An 11,921-nucleotide genomic window follows, 5' to 3' on the forward strand; every position below is an offset into this window, starting at 1 on the left:
CATTTGAGCTTTTCATTGAAAATAATACCATTCAATTACGACCCCATATCCTTTTTAAATCCCTCAATTGAGTTTTTAACGAGATCGATCGACTTATCATCTACACGCAAAATTATACTACTCTTTTTTTCGTTGTGTTTACGTTACGATAAGAATTAAAAGGGCATCGTATTCATATCAAATTTAAAAGTAAAAAAATATTTTAACTAATTCATTCATTACTGATTTCAAAGATTTTTAATTATTTTAAATTAAATTCCTCGTTTATTTCTATTTTCTCGCTTATTTTCTATCAATAATATAATGATCCTTTCATATAATTATTATTTATTAAAATATAAGTTCTATTACAAGATCTACGTACGATCGTAAACTAACAAAGATGTCGTTTTATAATATATTCAAAATGACAATAATAGTTTAAATAATTCCATTATTCGATTTTAGATTGTTCAACATTGAATCATAAAGTTTTTATCTTTTATTGCATTGTTCGAAGAATTGTAAAATATGATACTGATTTGTTGACGACCTCCGGTTTAAAAATAAAACGAAGTAAACATATTTATTGAATTTGTATGTATGTGGGATATATATATATATATATATATATATATATATATATATATACATACGTTGTATAAAATAAAATAAAATAAAAAAATATATATATATATATACATACATAATTAACAATGTATAGTCATATGTAAGTACTTACCAAGGCAAAACATTCGAAACATAAGACGAGCAATTTACCAGCCGTGAGCTTTGATGTTTCCAAAGTATTTATTAACATTATTTTAATTAGCTTCTTTGATTTCTCCGTGGTCCGATACCAAGTAGCTCTGCATCTATTTATATTATCTATGATTTAATATTTTTCTTTTTTCCCCCTTTCTTCTTTTTTTTCTGTTTTTTTTTTTTTTCTTTTTTTTCCTTTTTACAAAAATTATCAAACTCAAATGCGAGTACATGGAACTTACATGGATTCGTGTATTAAAGAACTGTGATCTATTAATTGTTGTGCTTGCCAACATTCAAAAAATAAATGAAAAAGTTGAGCTAAAGTTAAAAGGGTTAATCTAATAAATTCGAACATTACATCAGCGTATAATACTATCTGTAAAAGAGAATAAATATTATTTTTTGATTTGATTAAAAATTTTAATGTAATCTATAGATTTTAATATAAATAATAATATGATATATATATATATATATATATACCTGTGTACCAGTAATACTTATATTAATCATATTGTAACCCAATTGAAAGAAGAAATATGTTGAATATATAGATTCGATGCGATCGACAAAACTGCAACATTGAAAAAGAATTTTTTTTTATACGCTTAAAAATATTCAATATTCTCATTTTAAATACGTATATTAATTATAAGAAATATTATTACTCTATACTAACTCAATTATTTCATTATGTTGACGAATGCAATTAATGATTCTCCAATAAGCTTTGTCATCTAAACAAAGATCTGATTTTTCGTTCTCGATGTCCGCCATATGTTCTAAATGATATCTATTCCAATGTTATTAGAAATTATTCGAATAAAGAGAAAGAGAAAAAATTATGTTATTTTATGCCAATAATAATAATAATGTTAATCTTAATCATAAAAACTTTGACATATATATATATATATTCATACATATAATTAATTTGTTGTATATATATACATATATAATATTATATATAATATTTACTATATAATTATATGTGTATATATATATTAGGGTGTCCCATAAGTTTTTTTTGTTTTTTGATGCGAAATCAATGGACGATATTTGTTGTTTAACCCTTTGACATACAAATAAAACGGAATTTGACGTATCTGAAAAATACTACAGCGTAAATCCTTTCCTTAAAATGGATTCATTTTAAACAAAACAGAATCGACACACGAATGAAATAATTGAATAATTTAATAATGTACTGTACGGCGACCACCGGAGATCGTTCCTGACATCTCGGAGACGTCAAAGTTTACAATGGCACATGAAATGAACGTCTCCCAGACGTCATTGTATGTCAAAGGGTTAAGGTTGATTTACTGTGTTATACCATGAACCATTCTGCTCCATTATCTTCTTCCATCTCTCAGAAAGTCTCATTATGCCTTTCCTTATGTCTTTTCAAAATTGTTGAGACTTACTTGGAAAATATTCATCAAGGTGCGTTTTTATTTTGCTTTCGGATTTCTGACGTTTATCACGAAGAGAATTTTTTAACGAGAGAAACAAGTAATAATCGGATGGGGGAGAGGTGGGGTGTAAGGTCTAGGGAGTACGAAGGGTAGAACGTCCCAATTAAACTGTAAGAGTTTCTGTTTTAGAACATAACCTAACATGCGGTCTTGCATTGTCCTGATAAAAGACATGCACCTCGTTGGTTCACCAATTTTATGTTTTTCAGCTATGATGGCTTTCAATTTATCAAGTTGATTGTAATATTTTGCAGAATTGATCGTTTCACTTTGTGAAAGGAGCTCGTAGTACATTACACCTTTCCAGTCCCACCAAATGCACAAAAGATTCCACCGAATGCATTTCTTCGGATGAAATCCTGACTTCGCAACAATTGAAGGTCAATTTTCCTTAAACCAAGTGCATTTTCTATGCATATTTTGATATAAAATCCAAGTCCTCGTCTCCAGTGACGAGTCTCTTTAAAAAAGGATTTTTTTTTCATGTTGCTGAAGAAACAAATCGTACGTAGAGACGCAGAGTTCATAAGAGTTCGATCTCCATCAATTGGCGTGGAATCCAAACCTCATACCAATTCACATATCCCATCTTGATTAAATTATTATATACCGTTGTCCTGGGAATGTTAGTGGCATTCACTATCTCGCGCACACTATATCGCGGATTTTCAGCTAGCATACTCTTGATGAGATCCGTATCCGTCGTTGCTTGGTGGCCACTGATGTCTTCATCTTTTAAATCAAAATTGTCAGCTTTAAATTTCTTAAATCAATTACGAACAATTCTAATAGTCGTAGTACCACTCCCATAAATGGTGCAAATTTCGTCTGCAGTGTCCTTTGCACTGCATTACCTTTTTTAAAACAACGAAGCATAACATGCCGTAAATGCTTCTTTTGGATATCCATAGTGAACGGCATAGAAAAAGATTTTAAAAGAGACTTTGTCACCAATAAAACGTATTTTGAAAGAACTCTAAGACAACTGAAATTGATGCCATAAACGGACAATGGATAAAGCTACATGTTTACTAATATAACCGGCTCGAGGTCATATATAACGTGACGCGGAAAAAACTTATGGGACACCTTAAATATTTACGCATACACTTATACGTATAATACTTACCCAAGAATTGCATACATTGCACAGCTATGTTGAATGAACGTTATGAATATGGTATCCACTGCTACTATTATGAGAACATGTGCGATAACACATATATAACAATGGACCAATATAAGATAATAATATTTTTTAATGTCGATCAAAGAAAGATAATCCACTTCGAAAGGTATGATCGACTTATCACTCGTTTCAGAATCTTCAGTTAGAATTTTGAATATAGGAAACATAATGAATGTTAACGATGTCATTAACATGCAACCTATGCGAATGTATATTTACATATATATATATATATATATATATATTTAAACATGGAATCATGATTGTGATATAATATTTTTCTTTTTAATTACATGCATAGCTTAAAGTTAATTGTCTACCACGTTCACTGTAACTTCGTAAAATTTGAATTTCTTCTTCTCCGGTGATTAAGTTCCAATTTTTAATCATTTTCAAAAGTAACGTTTTAATCTGTAAATTCGATTGTGATCAAAACAATCGAAAACAATGTATTTTATAATTTTAATAAATAAATAAATATACAGATACGTGCATATATATATATATATATATACATATATACATACATTATTAGTGTGATAAATACTATTAATCATTTTAATACCACATCCAATGGCTATTACCATTGTTGGTATACACTTCAGAATATTAATCGTATTGACTTGAGTTAATTTAATAGCAGCAAAGATCTACTCGAAATTTGCGAAAAATGTTCAAATGAAAATTATTAATAAGTTTTCATGAAACTCATTGGGACAATGAAATTATTATTATTATTATTATTATTATTATTATTATTATTATTATTATTATTGTTTTACCTGTGGAATTAGGATACTTTCCGCTATTACAAAGCTCATTGTTATACAAACGATCTTCGAAATAACTGATTGATATGGCCATAATCCAATAATTTGTAAAAATCTTACATTGTAATAATAATAATATGTATGAAAAAATTCGTTAGGTACTTCAGTCATCGTTGGTAGACCGATTATAGTATTAGATTTTATTTCTAATACTCTTCTCTCTTACTATGTAAAAATTAAAGATTCTCTCTTTCACTAAGCTCTTCTCCGTCATCGATTATTACAAAACGGAAAGAATTATAAGCGTACCAGGATAGATTTTGCATATTTAAATGAAGAAAGTCTTTGACTTTCTTTAGAACATTTCTAATACCTTTCTATACATGCGAATGAAGTTAATTTGATGTTCTACCTTTATTGAAGTATAATCTATATTCTCGAAGATTTTGCGTTAATTTATTCTCTTTCATTCAGTCCGACTTGCTCGTAATATAGTCGACTATGAAAGAAGCTTTTGTATGATACGTAAAGAAAATCAAAAGAAGAAGAAGAAGAATAATAAGAACATGAAGATACAAAGATGAAGAAGAAGAAGAAGAAGAAAAAGCAAAAAAGATAGTCGGATAGATAGATAGATAAATCGATATACATACGAAGAAATATAAGAAAATTAAACTATCTTAAAAAACGTAATGTATCTAAATATATTTTATCACAGACATTTTATTTATTTATTAATTATGTCATTTGCTATCTCTAACAATCGAAATTTATTATCCTATTTACTATTTGCCATTTCGGATGTAATGTGCTTGGATGTAATAATTCAATGCATTGATTGCAATACGGTGAAGTAAGACATCGACGTTCGTAATACCTTTGTGTAAAAAAAAAAAAAAAAAAAAAAAAAAAAAAGAAGAAAAGAAAAGAGTAAAAGATGGGAAAGTTTAAATTCGTTGATTTCTTGTATAAGATCTCGTGCAAAGTCTTACCGAACTGAACGTTTCTATGGAGAAAGTGATTAAATTTCCTGCTGTTATCTCACATGGCTTTAAAGATCTTATCATGATCAAGCCAAGTGTTTTCTTGCAACGTATTGAAGTATAGTACCAACGAGCTTGAATCCTAAAATTATTGAATATTAAAATAGAAATACTTATATTTTATTTATAATATTTATATATATATATATATATATATATAAATATTTTATAAAATATATATACATAATTATAATTTTATTTCATATAATAATATTTATATAAAATTATAATGAAATACTTACATTAAATATAAATATAAATATTACATTTTTTATATACATCATATATATTTCTAAAAATATTAATATTATATATTTTGATTTTAAATATATAAATATTATATATGTATATATATAAATATTTTATAAAATATATATACATAATTATAATTTTATTTCATATAATAATATTTATATAAAATTATAATGAAATATTTACATTAAATATAAATATAAATATTACATTTTTTATATACATCATATATATTTCTAAAAATATTAATATTATATATTTTAATTTTAAATATATAAATATTATATATATATATATATATAAAATGTAAATATTTTATATAATATATTATATATATTTTATATAATATATCAAAAAAATTATTGACATTTATTGAAATACTCTATGAGATATATTTTATAATTTATATGAAATATTATAAATATTTATTGTAAATGAATATATATATATATATATATATATATATATTTATTATAAAAATTTTAAAGCGATGATTTTAACTCACGCGCTGTCGTAAGGTATATTACTATAATTCAATAAGCGCTGTGCTTGCCAGCATAGCCAGTAGAATTGAATAAGTATGGATATAAAGAGACATGCGTATCTCACAGCTTCGCTTATATGATCGGAATGCAGTAATACCTGTAGGGAGATCAATGATAAATTTTAAATTATTTTTGTTATATTAAATATTAATTTTTGTTATAACAAAAATAATTTTTCTAATTATATATTTATTTTGTACTTTTACCTGAGTACCAGAAACAGCTAAAATTAACATAAACAATCCCAAGCCAAAAAAATAACTAACCGAGAATGATGCATCTATGTACTCGGAAAATCTATAAAATTGTAATTTCAAATTGAATTTAAATGAAACAAAATAATTTAATGTTGATACGAACTCTATAACTTTAATATGTTTTCGTAGACAATCCAATGCAATCCGATAATTGTTGTCATCGATTTTCTTAACGTTCGGATCATCGTTCAAATTTTCTTCGTCGCCAATATGTTCTAATTTGTATCTGAAAAAACTCATTAAATCCTACTAGCCGTTAATTGTTAACAAATGGAAGGGAATCATCAGGCTTACATCAACACGTAATTATATTTAATTCCTTTAAGAACATGTTATATATAAATTTTTCTATGTATCAAACAAAAAAATATTTTAATTTATTAAATTATAATATCGATTAATTATATTGTAATATATTCCATCAAAAAAGTAATTACATGAAAAAAAAAAAAAAAAAAGAAAAAAAATTATCCATTCACAAAAAATGATTTTTGATATTCTATTTTGATATTGTATTTTGTAGCAAATGACGCTTGAAAAAAACATTTATACTTATCATTATTCTTTCGTATTAAAAAGTACGATCGGATTCTTACCCGATCACGGAAAATAATCCGCAGGCGTGTTGAATAAACGTGATGTATATTAAATTTATGGAAGATAAAATAAGCATATGAGAGAGTACGCTAACGTAAGAATGAAATAATATCTCGTAATAATATTTTTCTATATCAATGCCATATTGCACGCGATACGGAAGAGTAGACATTATATTTGTTGAATTATCAGAGTTTAAGCTCAGTATGAGTATTGGTTGCAGCATAAACATGAATCCGGTAAGCGACATGTAAACTGTAATAAAATGAAAAATAAGAAAAAATGTGTAAATTCAATCTTCTTTTGGTCTATCTTCTATTATCATTATTATTATTATTATTATTATTTTTCTTCTATTTATTGAGAAATTAAACTAATTAGATGAACCTCTATCAAGTTTAATCTTTTTCTTCTATATTTAAAAATGCTCACACTATGGTGGTAGATATTTTTTTGAATATAATTGCTTTTTGAATTTTTTTTTTGTGTTTATGTAGATATAGGTTTAGTATTTTTGATTTGTTTGTATACAATTATTATACATCTGTAAATTCTTTGTCTTTTTCATTCATATTTATTATTAGTATTTCTTTTTTATGATTTAGGATATACCTCATAGAATTTTGTAAGTTCTGCTCGTTTTAATATATTTATTTATTTTTTTTTTTTTTTCTAGGTCCATATCCATCCATTTTATTATACCAAAGTTAATAGACTAGTATTATAGAATAGTTAATGGAGTAATATATATTTATTGTTTTGAATAAGTCTTTAATTGTAAGTTTTTACAATCTAATTATAAATCTGATTCTCTATTATGATTTAAGATGTAATCTTCTTTAATCTCTGTGTACTTGATTATTGTGTTTTGTTGGAAACTGAGATAATTGTATGTTTCATGTTTGTTCATTTAGTTTAGTGTTCATTTTATTTCATTTGTCGTCCATTTTCTTTTTTAAATATTAATAGTTATTATCATTATTATTATTATTATTATTATTATTTTAATCGTATCGTTTATTATCTTACATAAGTAACCGATGGCTAATTTTCGTCCTTGAACGGTATGCGACTTCAACAGTTCAATCTCAGTGTTCGAAGACAAATATTGCCAATCCTCAGCGATTCTATCAATACATTTCTTCACCTGTATAGATATCATGTGAGGATTATTAACGATTTATTATTTAATAATTTATTATTATCATATAAATCACGTACCTTTTTCGAGTTGAATATGAGTCCTAAGAATTCTATCCCAACAAAGACTGATATCAATGCATTTGGTACACAATCGATCACTTCGTTTATTTCATTTCGAACTTGCACTATTTCTAATAACTAGATTGAAAAAAAAAAAGTAACACATTTCAACAGTGAGATTTTCTGTTATTGTTTGTTGTTAATTTGTATTTTTTTTTTTTTACAATCTAATATACTTTTACTCTGCAATAGTATTTATATATATAATATATGTATGATGTATATGATGTGTATGATGTGTATGATGTGTATGTATCTATACCTGTCCAATGAGAACCCCTTCACATAAGAATATTGCCATTATGATAAAGAAATATTTAGCGTAAAATGATTGATAAGGCCATAAACCGCATATACGCATAAAGAATTGTAAAACTTTGTAATACTCTTTGCAATCGTCTTCGCGATAGAAATCCGACGATTTCATGTTCTTCCTATCACGTGTATTACAATATTAAATTTCTTTTCTTTGATCTTCTCTTTTCTTTCGATGATAATAAAGAATTCTCTTTTAAGTGACTATGGATTGCTATAAGAGTTAAAAGAGATATATAATAGTAAAGTCGGCCTATTAAAATTTCTTGCAATATTAATAATAAATTATTGGCGGTATTGCGTTAAAGAATAGAATTTATGTCGATGTAACTGAAAGGACTTACTTTGATAAAGTTTCTCTGTTATATTCTTTGACCAATTCATAATAGTTTAGAATTTATCTTGAAGGAATTCTATTTCAAACGATTATATTAATTTAATTGATAAAATAAGAGAAAGATCATCAATGGATTTTTATCACAATATTATAACAATTTAAAACAATTTGAAGATTAACGTGTGGTTAATAATAATGTGATATATGTAATAATCTTTATTTTTGCAAATAATAGTCATGTTCTTAGTTATCAATTAAAGTAGTTAAAAATGTTGATAATTTTGATATAAACATTTTCCAACAAGGAAAAAGTATATTATTAATATTATTGCAATGTGCATATTGATATGTGTGAATAATTAACATTTAAATGTATTTATAATAAGAAAAAGCCAACAAAAAAAAAAAAGATTTATGATACGCTTTATCATCAATTTGTCTTAATATGCAACTTTTTAGTCAGTAATAGTTTGTTTAGATTGTACAAGCTGTTATCCCTTGCATTTTGATACTCATTGGGAAAGAAATTTTTTATAATCTATAAGAAAAGGTTATTTTAAAAGGAAATATTATTGTAAAAAAAATTGTAAAAAAAAGAAAAAAGAAAGAAAAGAATTATAATACACTGCATTATAAAAGTTAGCAGCTTGTAGTTGTTTATTTATCTTTCTATCTAATTTTCCTGATAATTTAAGAATATTTAATACAGTAATAATAAGAAAATGATAAAAATGTAAGTACCAAAGGGATTATGATTGTACATCTTGTAGATAATTTATAATTGTTTATTCTTATTTTACTTATTTCGCCAATTTCAAAGATTCATAAATTTTATTGCACTTGATTTGCGTACACATATCTGACATAAATGTAGAGACATGTCTTTCTTTGTCCTTCTGTTTCTCAGTCTCATATATAGTCACCAAAGTCATTTTTGGATCCATATTATACAATGCATATGTACATAAATCCTAGAAAAAAAAAAAAAAAAATGTTTTGTTCTTATTAATAAATATTTTGAAGATAAAAATATAATAAGAACGTAAGAATTATTACAATAATTTATCAAATTTACCTTTAAACTCTTAGCATAAATTATTTTATCCATAGTAAGAAGTTCTGCGTAACGTTCTCTTATTTTGTTTTGTATATTATCCCAATGGATCAATGGTTTTTGTGTAAATGCCTAAAAATATATTTTCCAAAAATTATATTTTATAATTTGTATTTTTTTTCTCTGTAATCAATTATTTTATACTTACATATGGACAACTAACAACAACTGTGAACTCTTCTGACGTTTCAGATTTTCTACCAGAATGCCTATAACCTGCTCCTGAATCCTTCATTCCTCTAGAATCAAATACTATTAAAACAGCTACTACATCGTGTTTACGTTGAAAACTTTGAATTCTAAAATACATGAAAATTATTAAAGAATATTTCAATTGTATGAATTTATTAATCATTAAAAATGTAATTTACTTATGATAATAATCCACACTTTGTTTACTCATTATACTTCTCATTTCTCCTGGAGTAGCTTGTTGGCTCAATGTTGTATGAAAATATAAAGAACATTTTGCTAATATGGTATTTTTTAATTTTACTAACCACTGATACAATGCTGGCTGTTGATTGGCTTTAAGAAATGTAGCACCAAATCCCAATTTCCATGACTAGAAGCATATATGTAATTATTATAGAAGAATTATTAATAGAATATATATATATATATAAAATAGAAATACAAACCTCTTTACTTTGTAAAGTTCTTTCCCATGCTGACATACGTGTCTGTGCTCCAAAAAGTGCCATAAGAGTAGGTAAAAATCTCCAATGTTGTAATTCTATATGAGCTTCTGTTAGCTGAACCAATATTTCACATTCCAAACTAAATAAAATAAAATTAAAAATGAATTATTTGTTGTTTTCTATAACAAAAGACATAATATAGGATATATTTACGTCAAAGTTGTTTTGATAGCCGTTAATGCCAAATGAGAACAAGACAAAGAATGTGCTTGTACTATTGTATTAATAGATTGTAATAATTCTTGATATTTCATTACTTTGTTGTTAACGCTCATACTGTGCATTTTTTCATAGCTACAACATAATATATCTATATAAGATTTCAAATAATAAAATATATAAATATCATACTAACAAATCTATCAACTGGATCCTTGCTACAATGAATTGATAAAGTTGACTAGAAACCTCTGCAACTATGGCACCAATGGCATTAGTTCCTCTTGTCATTTCTTCTAATCTTCGAAGGTCTGACTTTAATGACTCATAGACAGTTTTTAAAGAATTCTAAAGAATAATGTTAAATAAATATTTTCTATTAATGTTTGAAAATATATAACTATTGAACATGTATATATACATCTTTTCTCAGGAAGCCTTTGTTTTTAGTATGAAGAAAACCAAGATCAGCATAAGAACGTTCCGTAAATGCTATTTGTGGTAATGTCATCAATAACATTCCCCATGGACCCATTTGTGTTTGTCTACATGATTCTCGTTCCTTTTCCTAGAAATTTTATATACCATAATTATATCCACATTAAATGTATTTATAGGGACATATAAAAATAATAAAATAAATGAAAATCACTTACAACAAGTTCTTTAGCTTTATCAGAGCACAATTGTGTAACTTGTGTAAAAAAATTATTAAGAAATTCCTCTTCATGATCCATTTTCTATTTTTCATTTATATCAACTATAGGAGAGAAAAAGAATATTTATTCAGTCTTCCATAACGTACGCAGATATATATATATATACACACATATATATATATATATATATTGATATATTTTATATTTTATATTTTATATTTTAGTTATATCATTTCTCTCAAAATATTTATCATATTAGAAATAAAACTTTGCTATGAAATGTCTTCATAATCATATATATCTTACGTTATGGTCGGTTAAGGAAATATTCGACTTTATCTACTGTCGTTAATAATACACTTGTGAAAATGTCTAATAATAAACTAGCTTTGCCATCTTTCGAATGAAAGAAGTAATGTTAAATGCTGTTTTAACGCGTGACAGCATTGACAACTATCGCTATCTATCGGCAAATCTTTATAACTTTTTTTTTAC

At 25.6% G+C, this 11,921-nt stretch overlaps 3 protein-coding genes across 6 annotated transcripts; all 3 read right to left on the reverse strand.

The window, feature by feature from the left end:
* Positions 1-297: 297 nt before the first annotated feature.
* On the reverse strand, positions 298-4,819 carry LOC124950198 (odorant receptor 83a-like). Of its 2 annotated transcripts, none has more exons than XM_047496612.1 (9): positions 4,197-4,819; positions 3,942-4,064; positions 3,708-3,825; positions 3,355-3,550; positions 1,427-1,540; positions 1,231-1,321; positions 987-1,123; positions 722-854; positions 298-532 (listed from the first exon to the last, which is right to left on the reverse strand). In XM_047496612.1, the coding sequence occupies exons 1-9, from the start codon at positions 4,353-4,355 to the stop codon at positions 482-484; spliced, it is 1,122 nt and encodes a 373-aa protein (XP_047352568.1). In that variant the 5' UTR covers positions 4,356-4,819; the 3' UTR covers positions 298-481. The 2 variants fall into 2 exon arrangements, with proteins under 2 accessions (XP_047352568.1, XP_047352567.1); XM_047496611.1 differs by having other exon boundaries at positions 3,355-3,613.
* A 65-nt stretch (positions 4,820-4,884) lies between these two features.
* Positions 4,885-8,981, reverse strand: LOC124950195 (odorant receptor 13a-like). 2 transcript variants are annotated; one of them, XM_047496606.1, is made up of 10 exons: positions 8,801-8,981; positions 8,404-8,670; positions 8,100-8,219; positions 7,908-8,025; positions 6,878-7,133; positions 6,385-6,507; positions 6,231-6,321; positions 5,985-6,121; positions 5,177-5,309; positions 4,886-5,061 (listed from the first exon to the last, which is right to left on the reverse strand). In XM_047496606.1, exons 2-10 carry the CDS (start codon positions 8,566-8,568, stop codon positions 5,011-5,013), a joined length of 1,194 nt encoding a protein of 397 aa, XP_047352562.1. In that variant the 5' UTR covers positions 8,569-8,670; positions 8,801-8,981; the 3' UTR covers positions 4,886-5,010. The 2 variants fall into 2 exon arrangements, with proteins under 2 accessions (XP_047352561.1, XP_047352562.1); XM_047496605.1 differs by having other exon boundaries at positions 4,885-5,061; positions 6,231-6,507.
* Positions 8,982-9,254: 273 nt separating this feature from the next.
* On the reverse strand, positions 9,255-11,580 carry LOC124950194 (KICSTOR subunit 2-like). Of its 2 annotated transcripts, XR_007101286.1 has the most exons (10): positions 11,424-11,580; positions 11,189-11,335; positions 10,964-11,115; positions 10,762-10,902; positions 10,549-10,687; positions 10,279-10,472; positions 10,056-10,206; positions 9,869-9,979; positions 9,535-9,764; positions 9,255-9,331 (listed from the first exon to the last, which is right to left on the reverse strand). XR_007101286.1 is itself a non-coding variant. In XM_047496604.1 (9 exons), the coding sequence occupies exons 1-9, from the start codon at positions 11,502-11,504 to the stop codon at positions 9,594-9,596; spliced, it is 1,287 nt and encodes a 428-aa protein (XP_047352560.1). In that variant the 5' UTR covers positions 11,505-11,580; the 3' UTR covers positions 9,397-9,593. The 2 variants fall into 2 exon arrangements, 1 of the variants encoding a protein (XP_047352560.1); XM_047496604.1 differs by lacking the exon at positions 9,255-9,331 and having other exon boundaries at positions 9,397-9,764.
* Between the last annotated feature and the right edge of the window lie 341 nt (positions 11,581-11,921).

Source organism: Vespa velutina, chromosome 6, assembly GCF_912470025.1.
Source record: "Vespa velutina chromosome 6, iVesVel2.1, whole genome shotgun sequence".
NCBI classification, from domain to species: domain Eukaryota; kingdom Metazoa; phylum Arthropoda; class Insecta; order Hymenoptera; family Vespidae; genus Vespa; species Vespa velutina.

Excerpts from the sequence above, each read along its gene's own strand:
- LOC124950198 (XM_047496611.1), bottom strand. The coding sequence starts at position 4,355 with ATGACTGAAGTACCTAACGAATTTTTTCATACATATTATTATTATTAC. Across the intron at positions 4,065-4,196 it reads AAAGTATCCTAATTCCACAG|ATCTTTGCTGCTATTAAATT; the intron begins GTAAAACAATAA and ends AATTTCGAGTAG. Across the intron at positions 1,322-1,426 it reads CAACATAATGAAATAATTGA|TTTTGTCGATCGCATCGAAT; the intron begins GTTAGTATAGAG and ends TCAATGTTGCAG.
- LOC124950195 (XM_047496605.1), bottom strand. The coding sequence starts at position 8,568 with ATGAAATCGTCGGATTTCTATCGCGAAGACGATTGCAAAGAGTATTAC. Across the intron at positions 7,134-7,907 it reads ATTAGCCATCGGTTACTTAT|TTTACATGTCGCTTACCGGA; the intron begins GTAAGATAATAA and ends ATTTTATTACAG. Across the intron at positions 5,062-5,176 it reads CCATAGAAACGTTCAGTTCG|GTATTACGAACGTCGATGTC; the intron begins GTAAGACTTTGC and ends TTTTACACAAAG.
- LOC124950194 (XM_047496604.1), bottom strand. The coding sequence starts at position 11,504 with ATGGATCATGAAGAGGAATTTCTTAATAATTTTTTTACACAAGTTACA. Across the intron at positions 10,903-10,963 it reads AGGATCCAGTTGATAGATTT|CTATGAAAAAATGCACAGTA; the intron begins GTTAGTATGATA and ends ATTATGTTGTAG. Across the intron at positions 10,688-10,761 it reads GCTATCAAAACAACTTTGAC|TTTGGAATGTGAAATATTGG; the intron begins GTAAATATATCC and ends TATTTTATTTAG.